Source organism: Myotis lucifugus, unplaced genomic scaffold (assembly GCF_000147115.1).
Source record: "Myotis lucifugus unplaced genomic scaffold, Myoluc2.0 scaffold_607, whole genome shotgun sequence".
In the NCBI taxonomy this organism is placed as follows: domain Eukaryota; kingdom Metazoa; phylum Chordata; class Mammalia; order Chiroptera; family Vespertilionidae; genus Myotis; species Myotis lucifugus.
Window position 1 is genome coordinate 358,342 of NW_005871655.1, and position 20,579 is coordinate 378,920.

General features: G+C 40.4%; 1 protein-coding gene across 5 annotated transcripts in view; it reads left to right on the top strand.

Moving 5' to 3' along the window:
- The window catches only part of ZC3H8 (zinc finger CCCH-type containing 8), a 39,457-nt gene that overhangs the window by 2,058 nt on the left and 16,820 nt on the right, over nt 1-20,579 (top strand). The window contains exons 2-8 of one of the 5 annotated variants that reach the window (XM_014447056.2): nt 2,639-2,720; nt 8,242-8,479; nt 9,610-9,743; nt 14,394-14,631; nt 17,109-17,224; nt 19,368-19,490; nt 20,074-20,185. In XM_014447056.2, coding sequence (XP_014302542.1) covers nt 2,639-2,720; nt 8,242-8,479; nt 9,610-9,743; nt 14,394-14,631; nt 17,109-17,224; nt 19,368-19,490; nt 20,074-20,185 — 1,043 coding nt within the window. Of the gene's footprint in view, nt 1-2,638; nt 2,721-8,241; nt 8,480-9,609; nt 9,744-14,393; nt 14,632-17,108; nt 17,225-19,367; nt 19,504-20,073; nt 20,186-20,579 lie in introns of all 5 variants that reach the window. The other 4 variants (XM_014447057.2, XM_014447058.2, XM_023745963.1 and 1 more) reach the window with 4 other exon arrangements.

Genomic DNA, 20,579 nt, shown 5'->3' on the forward strand with positions numbered 1-20,579 from the left:
TGGCAAACTCATTAGTCAACAGAGCCAAATATCAACAGTACTTCTTCAAAATAGACTCACCCAGGCCAAAAACCGACTTCTGCGCATGGGCCACGAAGTTTCAATCGCCCTGTACGCGTGCCCGCACGTGGTATTTTGTGGAAGAGCCACACTCAAGGGGCCAAAGAGCCGCATGTGGCTCGCGAGCCGCAGTTTGCTGACTACGGGTATAGATGGTATTGTAGGTGATGATAAATGACATAGAGAAAAATGAAAGAGGGTTAGGTGGATGAGAAGGGAGAATGTATGATGGAAAGGATGTAAATATTTTAAAGAAGGTGGTTAAGGGAAGCCTTATATATTAACATTAATGAATAATATTTGAGTAGGGACCTGAAGGAGATGAGGGAGGTTGATATCTAGCTGGAGAGTGTTCCATATAAAGATCCTGAAGTGCAGGAACTTGGTGTGATTGGGTGGTGGGAACAAAGTGGCCAGAATGACAATTAGAGTGGAGTAAGAGTAGTCAGGCTTGAGTGGTATTGGGTAGGGTGGGGGAGGCAGATCATGTAGGGACTTGCAGGGGTCATAATAAGGACTTCGGCTTCTACCCTAAATAAGGTAAGAGGTTTTTCAGCAGAGAGTGACGGTTTAGTAGGGTCATACTGCTTGTGTTGAGAGTAGAATGTGGGGGGCAAGAGCTTGCATCATAGTATTAGTGGTAAGAAGTCAAATATAGATAAAATGTTGAAGATAAACTGGATGTCTTCATGGTTTGGATGAGGGACATGAGAGGAGTCAAGGACAACATCAAGGTTTTTGGGAGGTATCATTAGAAGGCTGGAGTTGCAGTTTAAGATAGCAGGAGTTCAGTTTTGGATATGTTACCGTAAGATTATCTCTAGTAGACACCAGGTAGATATGGTGAATAGGGAGTGAGTTGGCTCTGCCTGCCAGCATTCCAATCTCAGCTCCACCATTTACTAGGTTTGTGACAAGTTGTAAAAGCTTTCTGTAATTCAGTTCTCTCATCTGTAAAATAGCTTTTTAAGCAATAGTATGTATGTTATAGGGTTGTTGCGATGATGTGTATGGGACAGTGTCTGGGCACAGAATAATCAATGCAAGTGTTCGCTGCTGCTGTAGTTACTATTGTCATCATTATTCTGCCCAATGATAGATTACTTCCTGCTCCCCGTGATTCATTACTGAAAAGTAGAGCAATAAAGATCCACAGGATTTGGTTTATTGGCTCTTGTTTCTGTAAAAGGCTCAAAACATGGTAGCTTATCTGATGGGTGTAACTCTGAAGCTCTGAATGGAGAGAGATCAGTGGTAAACTGTTGGATTGGGTATAGCTGTGAAGCCTGAACTCCTGTAACTTGGAAAGAAGCACAAAGCCACTATTCACAGTCTTGTAAGATGTTGCTTTGAGTATGTATGTTTGCTTAGTCCTCGCCTTTATCTGGCATGTAACACATATTTGAAGCTTTATTCAGTAGTCACTACTTTCTGAGACAAAATTGTATTTAATGCCCCGTATCTATACCATCAACGATTATTTATTTAGGTTTATTTATGAACTAGAGGCCTGTTGCATGAAGAGATTTGTGCAATAGGCCTTCCTTCCCCTGGCTGCCGGCTCTGGTTTTCCTCTGGCACCCGGGACCCAGGCCTTTGCTTCGGCTGCAGCAGAGAAGCCAAGCCTCTTCAGTCTTCAGTCATCTTCAGTCTTTAGTCTTCGCTCCATGCCTGCATATGCAAATTAACTGCCATCTTTGTTGGGTTAATTTGCATACCCATCCTGATTGGCTGGTGGGTGTAGCAAAGTGACACCAATTTGCATGTTTCTCTTTTATTAGTGTAGATTTTATTGGCTTCTTTGTTCACCAGTTTTTTGTATTTCCTATCTTTATCTTTCTTGGGTTCACTTTTAGTTTTGCTGAAATATCCTTAAATAACTTTACTTGATGATGTGCATGCATGCCAACTTCTCAGTCCTTGTGAGTATGAAAACAACTTTTCTTTTTCATCTTCACTTGAATATAAGTTTGGGCTCTCCTGACCTGAGAAGGCACCCTGAATTCTACCTGAAATACATCCCCCTTGCACTCATTCCTCTTTGTTTGCTAACTCTTGCATGTCTTTTAGGTTCAGAAAGCCTCTGGCACCTCAATCTAGGTTGTGTTCTTCATATATATACCTGTACTTACCACACCATATTGAAATTGCTTTCCTTCTTTCTCCCAAACAGATAGAAAGTTCTCAGAATGCAGGGACAAGATCTGTTTTACTCATTGTTGTATCCTAGGCTTTAGGGCCCAGAGCCTGTATGCTGAGTATGGTAGATACTCAGCATTTGTTGAATGAATTGAATGAGAATGAATGGATAAATTAAAAACCTGCTAATACTTGAGCTAATGTTCGGGGTTATGTAATCTAAAATTCCAGCTTTATTTTTTACTCAAACATGTTGCCATTTACTACTCATAATTTTGTACATAATTCTCTGGAAAGAAGGGTAGGTGGAGTAGGATTTGAATTTGGAATTTCAAGGGCAAGTTGAAGATAAGCCAAAGCCATGGGTTTTAATGCTGTGGGATGAACCCTTTTCAGGTTTAAACAAATCCTCTTGTGTTATTTCATATTTTTGCTACAGAATCGATGATGATACAGAAGTTGAAGAAACACAAGAAGAGAAAATAAAAGTAAAAGTGGAGTGTGAGCATATTTCTAAAAAAGTAAGATTAAGTTGGCATATTGAAATAACAGCACAATAAACCTTTGATTTTGCAGACCTTGATTTAACAGTCTTTGGGTTTAATGGACAAAATTTCTGGTTCATATGTCATGTGAAAATTAATATCCTGTTAATTTTTAAATGTTTTAACCAAGATTTTTTTATAATTAAATTAACTGGGTTTTTTTTTTTTAATAATTCACTGTTATTTTAAACAAATTTTAGCAAATAGGCGATAAATTGGAAAACACACTGCAGTAATTTTGCCAACATAAATAAATATTACGTATCTACAACTATAGTTTACATATTTAAATCGAAGAGTCACTGCTTGTAGCCAATGTTCGGCCATGATTAGAATGTGATCACACCTTATCACACATGTAATTGGTTCTGTTTTTGAGTGGTGTCACTTTCTGCAATAGTATTAACTCATGCTGTGGGATGTTCCCCTGTGCACTAAGCCACGCCCAGCCATGTGCATTTGTATGCTCATGGTAACTGGTGAATGCATACATTTAATAAATTTAAAATTACAGTAATACTTTTCTGTGAAATTTAACTTTTCATACTTAATTTTAATTGCACAGATGTGTCTACATAAGTAAAAACAGGTAAACTAATTTGTCAATTATTTAATATACGAATTCGTAAAACATACTTTATTATATAACGGACTTTCAGCTTTAACAGACACCCCCTCACCTGAATTAGTCTGCTATATTGGGGTTTTACTGTAATGGATATGAGAAATTTTTTAGGGATCCTGTTTGTCTCATTTTAGTTAGCATTTGAGACACAGTTACTTATATCAACCCAGTTACACTTTTTAAAAAATTTATCCTTTGAGGGCTTTGTCATTTAACATGAACTATTTTTAGTGCATTGCATTTATTTTTTCTATTTCTGAAATGGGTTGTAAAGTGTTTCAAAATTTTCTTCTCATATTAGATCTAAATTTTAAGGATATTGAATTGCTAATGTAACTAACCTTAGTGATTTAAAGCTTAAAGCTTGTATTCATTTGCTAGGACTGCCATAACAAAGTACCTGGCTGGTATTCTCAATGGTTAGAGCGTCATCCTGTGCATTGAAGGGTCACAAGTTTAAATCCCAGTCAGTGCACATACTCAGGTTCAGGTTCAATCCCCGGTCTGGGCCTGTATGTGAGGCAACCTGTCGATGTTTCTCTCTCTCCCTCTCCCTTCCTCTCTTTCTATAATAAATGAAAAACATATTCTCAGGTGAGAATTTTTAAAAAGTACCACAAACTGGGTAACTTAAAAAGTAGAAATTTGTTGACTCAAGCTTCTGGAGGCTAAAAGTCTGACAGGATCAAGGTGTCGGCTGTGAAAGGGAATCTGTTCAGGCCTTTCCCATAACTTCTGGTGGTTTGCTGGCATCTTTAGTGTTCCTTGGTCTGGCTTCCAGAGCATCACCTGGATCTTTACCTACCTGTTCGAATGGTGTTCTCTCTGTGTGCATGTCTGTGTATAATTTCTCCTTTTCATAAGGACACTGGTTTTAAAGGATTATAGCCCACCCTAATACCTCATTTTAATTATACATACAATGCCCTGTTTCCAAACAGTCACATTCTAAGGTACTGAATGTTAGGAGTTCAACGTAAGAATTTGGGAGGACACAACCAGTAACAAAGCCAATATCTGCTCTTCTTTTGCCTCTTTTTCTCTTTTGAACTGTTTTTTTTTAATTATTAATTTTAGCACATTACAAAAGAATGGGTTTTAATTGGCAAGGAGACTTCACAGACACAAATAGACTATCCTGCAATACTCTTTACTTAGGTTTATACAAGGATATAGGACAGGAAATACAGCAGGTCCAGCATCTTCAGCACCTCAGGAAGACTCTCAGCTACCCAAGGATGTGACTTCTTTTGCCTTGCTATAGACAAGGGCCAAGATTGACAGGGAGAAATTACAGCTTGGATTGCCTACAATTTTTTTCTACTATTTTAGTCATTTGGGCCCAACACTTGGTGCCCATTTAAAGTCCTCTAATCCATGTATAACACTATATAGGAGATAGGCAGGTACAACATTCTAGGATTATTTTAAGTGGTTTCTAGGAAATAGTACTATGAAAAGATGGACACCTAGATTATTCCTAAGGAGACTTGCTTTAGCCCAGGCTCTTTACTCACAAGTGTGTAGAATGTGAATGTATCCCAGCTGATTAAAAAGAGAGCACCCAGGTCAGCACATTGGAAGTCAAGAAAGATCATTACCACCAGAGCCTCTGGTGCCTCCCTTCTCAGCCATCCTCCTTGTTTCTTCCTAGAGGTACAGTCCTAACTTATGTACTAATCACTTCCTTGCTCTTCTTTACAGTTTTACTAATGCTGTCATCCATAAGAATACAGTTTGTTCTTGCCCATTTTTGTACTTTATAGAAATAAGATAGTGCCATGGATGTTCTTTTTCTCAACATTATATGATTCATAGATATTATGATGTAGACTTGTTTGCTTGTTGTCTTAGCTGCATAGTGTTCATTATTTGAACATACTAGATCTGTTGTTGGTAGAGTTTAGGTTTGATTCTCATTCTTGGAGATTATGGGCAATGTTGCTACTACATTTTCACTTGTATCCTGCTGCATGTGTTCAGTGGTCCCCTTTACCTACAATTTTGCTTTCCTTGGTTTCAGTTACCCATGGTCATCCATGGTCCAAAAATATTAAATGGAAAATTTCAGAAAGAAACAATTCTTAAGTTTTAAATTGCACACTGTTCTGAGTAGCACGATGAGATCTCAGGCCATCCCACTCCATTCTGCCCAGGATGTGAAGGGTCTCTTTGTCCAGCTTATCCACACTGTGTGTAGACACTTCTTGCCTGTTGATTACTTGGTAGCCATTTCGGTTATCAGATCAATTGTTGTGGTATCACAGTGCTTGTGTTCAAGTGATCTTTATTTTACTTAATAATGGCCCCAAAGTGCAAGGGTAGTGATACTGGCAATTCGGATGTGCCAAAGAAAAGCTGGCAGTGCTTCCTTTTAGTGAAAAGGTATGAGTACAGTACAATAAGATATTTAGAGAGAGAGATCACATTCATAAAATGTTTTTTATAGCAAGTATATTGGTACAGTTGTTTATTTTATTAGTTATTGTTGTTCATATTTTACTGTGCCTAATTTATAAATTAAACTTTAGCACCAGATAGGCAGGTACCACATTCTAGGATTATCACACGTATGTATTAGTATATGTATATACTAGTATTAGTATAGGGAAAACAGTATATATGGAGTTTGATACTATCCGCAGTTTCGGGCATCCAGTGGGGGTCTTGGAATGGATAAGTGGGAACAATTCTACTCTGCATGTACATAGGAGTGGAACTGCTGGGTCTTCAAGCATCTTTACCTTTACCATAATGGCAGCCTGCATTCCAAAGGGGTTCTGACTTTTATTTGCAGAGACAGTGTATGAAGGACTGTATTTCTACTGCTCCACACTTGATATTTTTATCCTTCTAATTTTTTGCCATCTGATGAGGTATCTCATTGCAATTTACTTTGTATTTTCTTGATTGCTGTTGAGATGGAGCATCTTTCCATATGTTTGTACATTTGGATTTCCCTTTGTGTGTGTGTGTGTGTGTGTGTGTGTGTGTGTGGGGCGCGCGCGCGCGCCTATTCAAGTCTTTCTGTCCTTTTTTAAATTGGTTTGTCTGAATGTTTATATCATCGTTTATAGTTCTTTATTCTGGATATAAAGGGTTTTTTTCCCTTCATTGTGGATTATGTATTGCAGATATCTGCACATTTTCTGATTTTCTTTCCACTCAATGACTCTATTGATGAAAAGCTTATAATTTTAATGTATTCAAATTTATTAATTTTTCCCTTTATAGTTACTGCTTTATTTATATATCCCGAGTAAAAATATTTTCCTACAGTGTCTTTATTGTTTTGCCTTTCACACTTAACGTATCAGGACGATGCTCTAACCAACTGAGCTACCCGGCCAGGGCTTCCTCACTGCCTTTCACACTTAAGTTTATAATCACCAGGATTGATTTTTGTGAACACTAATAGGTGCAGAGAACAACAAATTTTGTTTTACTTTTTATTTTTGTTATCATATGCAATTGTTCTGGCATCATTCGCTGAGGAGAAAGGACTGCCTTTGCTCCCGTAGGCCTGCAGTGTCACCATTGTCAAATATCAAGTGCTCATGTTCAGATGGGTCTGTTTCTGGACTATTCTCTTCCACTGGCTTATTTGTCTATTGTCTATTCCGTCCTTTAAGACCTCACTCTGTTAATTACTACAACCAGCTAGGGCTTATATTGGTTTCTTGTTTGGCTAGCATATGTAGGAATGTTTGGGATTAAACCTTTGAGTACTTGTTAACTTTTCTGGAAATATCTTGAATTTATCCTCATAGTTGATAGCTAATTTAGCCACAACTAAGCAGCCATAGATTATAGATGATGAATGAATGGGTGTGCCTGTGTTCCAGCAGAACTTAATTTACAAAAACAGGAGGCCAGGCCAGTGTTTGCCAATTCCTGACCAGAAGTTCTGTTTGTAAGTTTTTTGTATGGTGTTAGTTGGAAAAGGGTGCTCTTTCTTGAGGATGTGGAGATGAACTTGGTGGCCTGAAGACTGTTGGATTGGTTGGTAGTCTTGTCTGGTGTAATGAAGATAAAATGTGCATCGAAGCCCTTGTCAGGTTAGGAAACTTTCTTAGTTTGTTTGGATCCTTCAAGCAGAAGCAAATTCATTTTCTAGGCTTACGGAAAGCAAACCTTTAAATTGGAAAAAGAATAGGCTTTGGTGTCTATGATATATCTTAGTGTAGTACATTTTTAATTGGGCCGTTACAATTTACTTCTATGAAATCATGAGTTACTGAATTAAACCATTTGGAATATAGTCAATATCAAGGGAGAAATAAAATGTAAACTATAATGTAATTTTTTAAAGAATTCTCTGCTTTTAAAAATATATATTATTATTGATTTCAGAGAGGAAGAGAGAGAGAGAGAGAGATGTCAAGGATGAGAGAGAATCATTGATCGGCTGCCTCCTGCACACCCCCTACTGGGGATCGAGCCTGCAACCCAGGCCTGTACCTTGACTGAGAGTCGAACCATGACCTCCTGGTTCAATGCTCAACTGCTGAGCCACAGCAGCCCAGCAATTTTTTTTTTTAATCAAAAAGTTAAAATTTGGGTATTTACTCTGTTAATTCAGCAAAGTACATAGAGTATACAAATTAAGAATCTTCCCTCAAATTACCTTTAAGGATGGCTGTGTCATGCTGGTTTTTTGTTTTTGTTTTTACATTGTTTTGTATTTGTTTGTTTTTTAATTCTGGAAAATTTCAAATACCTGAAAATGAAAAGAATAGTATATGATCCCCCATGTATCCATCACCTAATCTCAGGAATGATCAGTTTATAATCAGTCATTGTTTCTTCTTTATAACCACATAGTTTTGAATGGTGCTAGGTTTTTTAAATTGAAATTTTAATTTTACTTAGTTTAGGCACTTTGGAAACTCTACAACATCACCAGAGAATTTGCTACATAGAAAATCAAGAAGTAAGGACTATGATGTATACACTGATAATATCTGCAATCAGGAACCAGAAGATAATTTTGCTAAAGAGCTTCAACAGCATATACAAGCCCAAGAAATGGCAAATGCTGCTCAGTCCTTATTGTCTCATAAAGAATCCATGAAGAAAGAGGAAGCAAAGTGTACACAGGAAGGTAAAGGTAAAACTATTTTATCATTTAAAGTCTATCTAGAGGAGCAATCACTTTGTTCATGACTTGGGGGGTGGGGGTTCACCTGCATTTTATGATAAGACTAGAGACCCAGTGCACAAAATTCGTGCATGGGTAGGATCCCTATGCCTGGCCGGCCATCAGCGATAATCAGGTTCCCCAACTCACCGCCTCCAACCTCCCAGCCTCCTCCTTCCCTTGCTCCCTCAGCGCCCTGTCACCACTGCCCACTGGTCACCTGCCATGTTCCGCGTCAGCACACGTCATAGCGAGTGAACGAACTCCTGGTCGAACTCCCGAGGGGGCACTTTGCATAGTAGCCTTTTATATATATAGAAGATCATGATTTATATGGATCTTTACTCCAGATGTGAGATACCCTTCAACACCTGGCCACTCAGTATACAATGCTCACTGAGTTTGCAGTGGAGCTAAGCATTCAGGAGGGTTCTCAAAGGCCATGACTACTTTGAAAGGGAGAATGCTAAATCCCAGCCTCTACATGTAAAAGGGACAAGATATACCTGTTTGTATTGCTATCAGCTGAAGATGAGTTGATTTGATGTCAGGGATGGTGGTGTGTCAGACTAGTTTCATGTATGTATTCTTTTAGATATCTTAGTTTCAGGTGTACAGCTTAGTGATTAGTCAGTTATATAACTGTAAGGTGAGTTACATAAATAAGTCCAGTACCCATCTGACCCCATACATAGTTATTACAGTATCATTGTATAAATGCAATACTTGATCCTCATTTACTGCCTCCCCCCTTAAAATGCTTTTCTGTTAATATGGGTCATAGATGCGTTTAATCTGTATGAAATGTTTTCAATGGAAAATCTGATAGTAATCTACACAGTCAGTTTAAACATTTGAAGTTTTACTATTATAGTGTTATGGTAGTTCCTAATTAGATTCCTCATACCCTGAACACTTCAGAAGGATCTGGCTTGTGGCTGGGCCAGGGACCGAACCTGCAATGTAGGTATGTGCCCTGACTAGGAATCAAACCTGAGACTCTTTGGTGTACTGGGCAGCGTTCCAAACAACTAAGCCACACCAGCCAATGCTGCTATTGTGCTTTTATATCATCATTAAAGTTAATTTTCTGTTTTCAGATGTTAAACAAAAAAATAAAAACTTTAAAGCTGCCCATAAGAATGGTAAACAGAAGAAAATGAAGTGGAAATGGCCCGGCACTGCAGACAAGGGATCATATGCATCACTGAGAAACAGTGGCTCACAAGGACAGGTAAAAGGACCATTTCTGCCTTACCCTCAGTGACAAGGCACAAAATGAGGGTTATCAGTAGTGAAATCTTGGACAGCAGTGGGCTACACGTTCTCGCTCACACAGGAGCTGCCAGCACCCCCTTTAAGCCGTCATGCTGCACCGTTGCCTCGCATATATGCACCTCAGTAGTCCCTTCATTTGGTTTACATTGACTTGATTTTTGAGTGTTGTGCAGTCAGTGTATATGGATTGACAGACGGGTAACGGGGAGAAAATACAATAATCATGAGCATATTTCAAAGGCCACAAAGTCTTACAAAGTTTCTACTGTTGCAGTCCCTGGTCTACTGGGTCTAGACTCCCTCTGGAAAGCCTATGTAATAAAAGCCTAATATGCAAGTTGACCGAATGGCGTGATGACCGACAGAATGACCGGTCGCTATGACGTGCACTGACCACCAGGGGGCAGGTGTTCAATGCAGGAGCTGCCCCCAGCCTGCAGCCCCCAGACCAGCCCAGGCAGGTGCCAGTGGGGGGCCCTCTGATCAACCTGCCTGTCACCCCACTTGGCCCTGATCGCTGGCCAGGCCTGGGGACCCTATTCGTGCATGAATTTCTTGCACCAGGCCTCTAGTTAAAAATGAATATATCTGAGCATTGGCCTTACCACCCACCCCTACCCTCCTCTTAGTTTGATTTTGCTTGTAGAAGTTCTGTACATGTAATTAGGGTGGGGCAATAAGTGACTCCTCTGGACTTGGCCTTTCTGAGGGCTTCTGAACTGGCGGCAACTATTTTTATTGGGGTTGTCCACAGGGACATGTGCTAAATTACTAGGAATACTAAATTGTCTATACCAGTGGTTGGCAAACTGCGGCTTGTAGCCACATGCGGCTCTTTGGCCCCTTGAGTGTGGCTCTTCCACAAAATACCACATGTGGGGGCGCACATACAGTGCGATTGAAACTTTGTGGCCCATGCCCAGAAGTTGGTATTTTGTGGAAGAGCCACACTCAAGGGGCCAAAGAGCCGCATGTGGCTCGCGAGCCACAGTTTGCTGACCACTGGTCTATACTAATAATAGGGTGATATGCTAATTAGACCAGACATCTTTTGGACATCCTTCCTGACAAAGCCATGGTGGCAGATGCAGAGGTGGTTAAGGGTGATCAGGCCGGCAGGGGAGAGCAGTTAGGGGCTTTCAGGTTGGCAGGGGAGAGCAGTTAGGGATGATCAGGCTGGCAGGGGAAAGCACTTAGGTGTGATCACGCAGGCAGGGGAGCATTTAGGGGCAATCTGGCAGGCAGGCAGAAGTGGTTAGGGGTGATCAGGCAGGCAAGTGACAAGTTAGGGGTGATTAGGCAGGCAGGCAGAGGTGGCTAGGGGTGATCAGGCAGGCACGTGAGAAGTTAGGGGTGATTAGGCAGGCAGGCAAAGGGGTTTGGGGCGATCAGGCAGGGAGGCAGAGGTGGTTAGGGGCAATCAGGCAGTCGAGTGGTTAGGGGCGATCAGGCAAGCAGATGAGCAGTTAGGGGCAATCAGGCAGGCAGGCAAGCAGTTAGGGGTGACCAGGCAGGCAGGCGAGTGGTTAGGGAGGATTAGGCAGGCAGGCAGAGGCGGTTAGGGGCAATCAGACAGGCAGGCAAGCAGTTAGGGGTGATCAGGCAGGCGGAGTGGCTAGGGCGATCAGGCAGGCAGGCAGAGTGGTTAGGGGCGAGCAGGCAGGCAGGTAGTTGAGTGGTTAGGAGCCAGTGGTCCTGGATTGCAAGAGGGTGCAGGCTGGACTGAGGGATCCCCTCCCCACCCTCCCCCTGTACACTAATTGCGTGCACCGGGCCTCTAGTCAAGTTATAACTGTCACTGAAATGTATGCTGCACTGAGGTGTTCCCAAATGCCAGAATGTAGAGGACTTACTCTGAGGTCTTATTACCCACCTAAGGAGTCCTGGCTTTTATCAGGCATTGTATTCAATTTCTTCGGAGAACAGCCCTCTCTTTTGCCCAGGGTAAACTTCTCTTTGATTGTATTCTGATGAGGGGTGGGCAGAGAGAACTTGTTATAATAGCTTTGTTTGTTTCCATGTAGAATTTTAATTTGTCCTCAGTTATGGTCTCATTTCTCAGACTCCACCTAAGCCGAGCCTCCAGCTTAAAACCTGCTTTTCGTTTATCAAAAATCTGCCAAGAACCTGTTGAATTCTCTCAATTACTTCATGCCCTCCTTCTGTACTTTATTTCTGTGGAATGTCAGGAAGCCATACTAGTTCAGTAAGCCATCCTTAATCAAAAGCAGGAATTTTTTTTACTTAAAACTGCTTTATTTAGACTCCTTTACAAAAAAAGGGGGGGGGGGACAAAGTTTTACTGTCATGTTTGTATGCATTCTAAATTATGTAGAGAACAGCAAACATCAAAGCAGTGAGTTTATAGCTAGTTGTGTGAAGAAAAGTATTAAGGCAGTAATTTGTATTTTCGGTTATTTCATTGCCCTCTGAAAAGAATCATATCAACTAATAATACTCATCTCTAATATTATTAAAACAGGCTCTCCAAGGGCAGCTGCCAGCCCTGGGCTTCTGCTACAGTGGGTACCTATGATTGCAGCTGTCATTTCAGAACAGCTCCAGCAGCAGTTAGAAATGCATTCCTGAAAGTAAAGTTAACCTGATTAAAGAGAACCAGGCAGGTCTTTCTTCTTGTCATTAGGACTGCCACCTCCTCTGTCACCAAAGCTGTGAATTATGGGGAAAAGGATAGGCTTTGGTAGCTATGATATATCTTAGTGTAGTGCATTTTGTAAAATTTAAAAAATATATATTTTATTGATTTTTTTACAGAGAGGAAGGGAGAGGGATAGAGAGTTAGAAACATCCTTGAGAGAGAAACATCGATCTGCTGCCTCCTGCACGCCCCCTACTGGGTATGTGCCGGCAACCAAGGTACATGGCCCTGACCAGAATCGAACCTGGGACCCTTCAGTCCACAGGCCGACACTCTATCCACTGAGCCAAACTGGTTAGGGTAGTGTATGCATTTCTAATTGGGCCATTGCCATTGTCCTGGTTTTATTTATATTGCTAAGTCATCTCATCTTTTTCTTTAATACAAGAAAATCAAGTATGTTGTTACTAATTACTAATTAGTAATCAGGCAGGAAGGTAGCAGTTAGGGGCAATCAGTCAGGCAGGCAAGTGGTTAGTGAGGATTAGGCAGGCAGGCAGAGGTGGTTAGGGGCAATCAGGCAGGCAGACAAGCAGTTAGGGGTGATCAGGCAGGCAGGCGGAGTGTAGGCCTGTATGCAGTACTGTAGGCCTGTATGTTTTGTGCAAAGGAGGCATTTAGTCACTCATTTGGATTATTGTAATATTAATTCACATACACTGAATGGAATTTTATCTCTTTGTGTTTGACTAAGCTAAACTTGGGAGCTATGGCATATTGAATGATTTTTTGGTTCTCTAAATAAAAATTAAAGAACAGAACCAAGGTAAACACAATCATTACAAGAGTCAGCCAACTTTTTCATAACAGACCAGATAGTGCGTCTTGTTGACTTTGTGAGCCATATTGTCTCTGCCACAACTAAGCAGCCATAGATTATAAATGATGAATGAATGGGTATGCCTGTGTTCCAGCAGAACTTAATTTACAAAAACAGGCTAGGCCAGTGTTTGCCGATTTCCTGACCAGAAGTTCTGTTTGTAAGTTTTTTGTATGGTGTTAGTTGGAAAAGGGTGCTCTTTCTTGAGGATGTGGAAATGAACTTGGTGGCCTGAAGACTGTTGGATTGGTTGGTAGTCTTGTCTGGTGTAATGAAGATAAAATGTGCATCGAAGCCCTTGTCAGGTTAGGAAACTTTCTTAGTTTCTTTGGATTCTTCAAGCAGAAGTAAATTCATTTTCTAGGCTTACGGTTAGCAGACCTTTAAATTGGGAAAAGAATAGGCTTTGGTGTCTATGATATATCTTAGTGTAGTACATTTTTAATTGGGCCGTTACAATTTACTTCTATGAAATCATGAGTTACTGAATTAAACCATTTGGAATATAGTCAATATCAAGGGAGAAATGTGAACTATAATACTGTAATTTTTTTAATACAAGAATTCTCTGCTTCTTTTAAAAAAGTATATTATTATTGATTTCAGAGAGGAAGAGGTAGAGAGAGATAGAGATATCAATGATGAAAGAGAATCATTGATCAGCTGCCTCCTGCATGCCACCTACTGGGGATCAAGCCTGCAACCCAGGCCTGTGCCCTGACTGAGAATCGAACCATGACCTCCTGGTTCAGTGCTCAAACCACTGAGCCACAGCAGCTGGTCGATTTCTTTTTTTAATCAAAAAGTTAAAATTTGGGTATTTACTCTGTTAATTCATCAAAGTACATAGAGTATACAAATTAAGAATCTTCCCTCAAATTACCTTTAAGGATGGCTGTGTCATGCTGGTTTTTTTCTTTTTGTTTTTTGTTTTGTTTTGTTTTTTGTTTGTTTTTTAATTCTGGAAAACTTCAAATACCTGAAAATGAAAAGAATAGTACATCTCCCATGTATCCATCACCTAACCTCAGGATGATCAGTTTATGGTCAGTCATTGTTTCTTCTTTATCACCACATAGTTTTGAATCATGCTAGGTTTTTTAAATTGAAATTTTAATTTTACTTAGTTTAGGCACTTTGGAAACTCTACAACATCACCAAAGAATTTGCTACATAGAAAATCAAGAAGTAAGGACTATGATGCATACACTGATAATATCCCCAATCAGGAACCAGAAGATAATTTTGCTAAAGAGCTTCAACAGTATATACAAGCCAGAGAAATGGCAAAAGCTGCTCAGTCCTTATTGTCTCATAAAGAATCCATGAAGAAAGAGGAAGCAAAGTGTACACAGGAAGGTAAAGGTAAAACTATTTTATCATTTAAAGTCTATCTAGAGGAGCAATCACTTTGTTCATGACTTGGGGGGTGGAGGTTCTCCTGCATTTTATGATAAGACTAGAGGCCCGGTGCACGAAAATTCGTGCACTGGGAGTGGGTCCCTCAACCCAAACTGCACCCTCTCCAATCTGGGAGCCCTCAGGGGAGCCCTCGCCAATCCAGGAGTTTCTGTCTGTCTTTGCAATCATATGAGCGAATTGTCTGAAACCCCCAACCCAGTTTGGTTTGTTGCTCACAGAATAATAGAGGCATTTTTTTTCCTTTGCTTCATTGGTGGAGATTTCCTGGAAATTTTAGGATATCTTTCCTTTAATTTTTCCTAGACACTCTGATTTTACTTATGTCTCTCACCTTTGCTTTCCCTCCACCCCCCACTGCAACAATAACTTGCTCCAGGTTCACTTTGCTCTAGTGTCTAGGACAGTGATGGCGAACCTATGACACGCGTGTCAGAGGTGACACGCGAACTCATTTTTTTGGTTGATTTTTCTTTGTTAAATGGCATTTAAATATATAAAATAAATATCAAAAATATAAATCTTTGTTTTACTATGGTTTCAAATATTTAAAAATTTCTGTATGTGATACAGCACCAGAGTTAAGTTAGGGTTTTTCAAAATGCTGACACACCGAGCTCAAAAGGTTTGCCATCACTGGTCTAGGAGATCCGTCTGCCACCAGAACTACGATTCCTAGCATTCCTGGTGCTCCCCGTGCTCTGGGCTTCCTCTTCCAGTCCTGGGGCTGCCAACACAGAACTACTATTCCCAGAATTCCTGGTGGTCCCCACGCTCTTGGTTTGCCCTTCCTGCTCTGTCTTTGTACCACGGCCTCCCACTCTGTCAAGTCCTCCAAGCTGTCAGCTCTCCCTCTCTGCTCTTTGTCTGGCAGCTTGGGAGCCAAGTTTGCCAAGCCGCTCTACTCTCAGCTGGCTCTCCCACCCAGTCGCCCCCCCCAGCCACTGGGCGGAGAACAGAGGGAGCACCATCCCCCCAGGCTGCCAGCTCTCCTGCTCTGCTCTCTGCCCGGCGCCTGTGTATGGAAATAAACTTGCCATCTTTGTTGGGTTAATTTGCATACTCACTCCTGAGTGGCTGGTGAGTGTAGCAGAGGGATGGTCAATTTACATGTTTCCCTGTTATTATATAGGACTAGAGACACAGTGCATGAAATTCGTGCACGGGTAGGTTCCCTATGCCTGGCTGGCAATCAGGGCCAATCAGATTCCCCGCCTCCAACATCCCAGCCTCCTCCTTCCCTTGCTCCTTCAGCGGCCCATCACCACCGCCTGCTGGTCACCTGCCATGTTCCACGCCACCCCTTGGTGGTCAGTACACCTCATAGTGAGTGATCGAACTCCCGGTCGAACTCCTGAGGGGACACTTTGCATAATAGCCTTTTATATCTAGAGAAGATCATGATTTATATGGATATTTACTCCAGATACGAGATACCCTTCAACACCTGGCCACTCAGTGTACAATGCTCACTGAGTTTGCAGGAGGAGCTAAGCATTCAGGAGGGTTCTCAAAGGCCATGACTACTTTGAAAGGGAGAATGCTAAATCCCAGCCTCTGCATGTAAAAGGGACAAGATATACCTGTTTGTATTGCTATCAGCTGAAGATGAGTTGATTCGATGTCAGGGATGGTGGTGTGTCAGACTAGTTTCATGTATGTATTCTTTTAGATATCTTAGTTTCAGGTGTACAGCTTAGTGATTAGTCAGTTATATAACTGTAAGGTGAGTTACATAAATAAGTCCAGTACCCATCTGACCCCATACATAGTTATTACAGTATCATTGTATAAATGCAATACTTGATCCTCATTTACTGCCTCCCCCCTTAAAATGCTTTTCTGTTTAATATGGGTCATAGATGAGTTTAATCTGTATGAAATGTTTTCTTTTTTTTTTTTTTTAAATATATTTTATTGATTTTTTACAGAGAGGAAGGGAGAGAGATAGAGAGTTAGAAACATCAATGAGAGAGAAACATCGATCAGCTGCCTCCTGCACATCTCTTTCTGGGGATATGCCCGCAACCCAGGTACATGCCCTTGACCGGAATCGAACCCGGGACCCTTGAGTCCGCAGGCCGACGCTCTATCCACGGAGCCAAACCGGTTTCGGCAATGTATGAAATGTTTTCAATGGAAAATCTGATAGTAATCTACACAGTCAGTTTAAACATTTGAAGTTTTACTATTATAGTGTTATGGTAGTTCCTAATTAGATTCCTCATACCCTGAACACTTCAGAAGGATCTGGCTTGTGTCTGGGCCAGGGACCGAACCTGCAATGTAGGTATGTGCCCTGACTAGGAATCAAACCTGAGACTCTTTGGTGTACTGGGCAGCGTTCCAAACAACTAAGCCACACCAGCCAATGCTGCTATTGTGCTTTTATATCATCATTAAAGTTAATTTTCTGTTTTCAGATGTTAAACAAAAAAATAAAAACTTTAAAGCTGCCCATAAGAATGGTAAACAGAAGAAAATGAAGCGGAAATGGCCCGGCACTGCATCACTGAGGAACAGTGGCTCACAGGGACAGGTAAAAGGACCATTTCTGCCTTACCCTCAGTGACAAGGCACAAAATGAGGGTTATCAGTAGTGAAATCTTGGACAGCAGTGGGCTACACGTTCTCGCTCACACAGGAGCTGCCAGCACCCCCTTTAAGCCGTCATGCTGCACCGTTGCCTCGCATATATGCACCTCAGTAGTCCCTTCATTTGGTTTACATTGACTTGATTTTTGAGTGTTGTGCAGTCAGTGTATATGGATTGACATGTTTTATATGGATCTTTACTCCAGATGTGAGATACCCTTCAACACTTGGTCACTCAGTGTACAATGCTCACTGAGTTTGCAGGAGGAGCTGGGAGTTCAGGAGTCTTCTCAAAGGCCATGACTACTTTGAAAGGGAGAATGCTAAATCCCAGCCATATATGAAGCAGACATATAACGGGGAGAAAATACAATAATCATGAGCATATTTCAAAGGGCACAGAGTCTTACAAAGTTTCTGCTGTTGCAGTCCCTGGTCTACTGGGTCTAGACTCCCTCTGGAAAAAAAAAAAGAATATATCCGAGCATTGGCCTTACCACCCACCTCTACCCTCCTCTTAGTTTGATTTTGCTTGTAGAAGTTCTGTACATGTAATCAGGGTGGTTCAATAAATGACTCTGGACTCGACCTTTCTGAGGGCTTCTAAACTGGTGGTAACCATTTTTATCAGGTTTGTCCAAAGGGACAGTGCTAAATTACCAGAAATACTAAATTGTATATTTATATACCATCTTGCTCTGCACCCATATTTTACAAATGAGGAATCAGGCCCTGAGGTTTCAGGTGACTGTCATGGCCACCCAGGGCCAGGCCAGTGCTGGCACTTTGTATTTTGACCGCCCCCATGAGTATTTCCTTTCATTTGGTTTATATTGACTTAAAGGGTTATTCAGCCAAAGCTGATAGCTTTTCTATATGAGAAACAAATCTAAGTATATATGTTACAATTTAATAAGAGAACCAAAGGTTTAAATTAACGTATTTATAAGACAATTATTTGATAGTGCTCGGTGGAAATTTGACATTATTATGAAGCAGAAATATAAACATACAGCCAGCTCCCTTCTTTGTATTTCTCAGACTATTAAGAAATTTGATGTGCAGAAGCTAGAAGCTGTATTACAAGTTAACACACTAGCAGTGGTTTATTCTTCTAGTGAGGGTTCTCTAGAGAGCTAAAATGTGTTATGAGATCCCCTTTTGTTTTTATACCTTTATCACCATCTTTGAGGGGATAGTTCTAGTTCTGGTTACATTTGTTTTTTGTTGTTCTTTTTTATCCTCACCTGAGGACATGCTTAGAGAGGAATGGAGAGAGAGAAATATCAACCGATCGGTTGCCTTCCTTATGCTCCCTGACGGGCGATCAGACTCTCAACCCAGGTATGTGCCTTTATCTAACACCTTTTGGTGCACAGGCCAACACTTAACCAAATGATCCACTCAGGTTGGGCTACATTTGTTCATTTGAGGTGGTTAGTATACTTATCTCACACCCAGAGAGTATCATTGAAATGAAACATTATACTGCTTTTAGTTTTTATGATTTCCAGTTTTATCTCCATTGTTCTAAAGATCCTTGTTCTTGCCTGGCTGGTATGGCTCAGTGGTTGAGCATCGACCTATGAACCAGAAGCACAATGTTTGATTCCCGGTCAGGGCACATGCCCAGGTTGTGGGCTCGATCCCCAGTAGGGGGTGTGCAGGAGGCAGCCGATCAATGATTATTTTTCATCATTGATGTTTCTATTTCTCCCTCTCCCTTCCTCTCTGAAATCAATAAAAAATATTTTAAAAAATAAAAATAAAGAGCCTTGCTCTTACATTTCGCTTTCTATCACAAGTAGTAGGACTTTTATTTTTTTTATTCATTTAAAAAAGTAAGGGTAAAGTACAATAAAATATTCAAATTGTATAAATACTAAAGTTCAATGATAGAATGCTGTTGGAACTGGCAAAACATTCACTTTTCAACTCTGTACAAAAGTCCAGATCTTATATGTGAAGGTCAGTTTAGAAAAATCACTTTTTAATGTTTTGTATGTGTTTTAAAATAATTTGTGCAATGAAATAAAATATTTCATTTTCCATTTCTCACATTTAGTTTTTTGTTTTTGTTTTCAAAGGACGATAAACCTAAAGAGAATCAGCAGCACGTGCAAATGAATCAGGGGTTCATCAACCAACATACAGTGGAGCGAAAGGGAAAGCAAGTTTGTAAATATTTCCTTGAAAGGAAATGTATTAAGGTACAAAAAATGTGTAAGCAAAAATATACTAAAATGGAAGGCATAGCAAAAATGTACTAAGATTGACTCCTATTTCCATTAAACACTCTAAAAGTATACCTGTTTCCTCCTAGAAAATGTTCACTTAGAAAATTTTACCAAAATCCTTTTTTAAGTTTAAGAAAGATAATTTTTAAAAAATGTTTCGTTGCCGAAACCGGTTTGTCTCAGTGGATAGAGCATCGGCCTGCGGACTGAAAGGTCCCAGGTTCGATTCCGGTCAAGGGCATGTACCTGGGTTGCGGGCACATCCCCAGTAGGAGATGTGCAGGAGGCAGCTGATCGATGTTTCTCTCTCATCGATGTTTCTGACTCTCTATCTCTCTCCCTTCCTCTCTGTAAAAAAAAAAAAAAAAAATGTTTCATATTACAGATGTTTAGGCCTTAAATTTTAAGTAGATAAATATGATAACTCATTAAGAATTGGACCATATAGCTTCTAAGACTATTTTTTTCTGGAATTGTTTATCTAAAGTTTAGTAGGAATTGTAATGAGTTAACTGTGAGAAATAATTTCTTTTCTTTGTTCCTTTTTTTGGCCCAGGGAGACGAATGTAAATTTGATCATGATGCAGAGATAGAGAAGAAAAAGGAAATGTGTAAATTTTATGTACAAGGATATTGTACCAAAGCTGAAAACTGTCTGTATTTGCATAATATCCTTTATCACAAGATATAACTTTACTCTTCATAAACACTTATGTGAACATTTAAAATATGTACAGTTTTGAATGGAACCAGTGTCTTAGCTATGGCAAAGACAAGCCATACTTTATTATCCAAGCCCAACTCACTATTGAAGTGATTCAGTTGTATATAGATTTTTTATTTCACGTAAGAAAAGAGGGATCCCTTAGAGAGTCTCTCAGATGAAGTATAGTAGGTTTGTGAGACCTGTTCAAGTCCAGAAAGACTTTGTCAGAATTTCTGCTGTGACATTCACTCATTGAATCTAACAGAGGCAGGGTTCACTCATTGAATCTAACAGAGGCAGGGCTGCATTATTTGGGAATGCTTGTTTTCTGTATATGAAGCTAACCCTCACTTCAG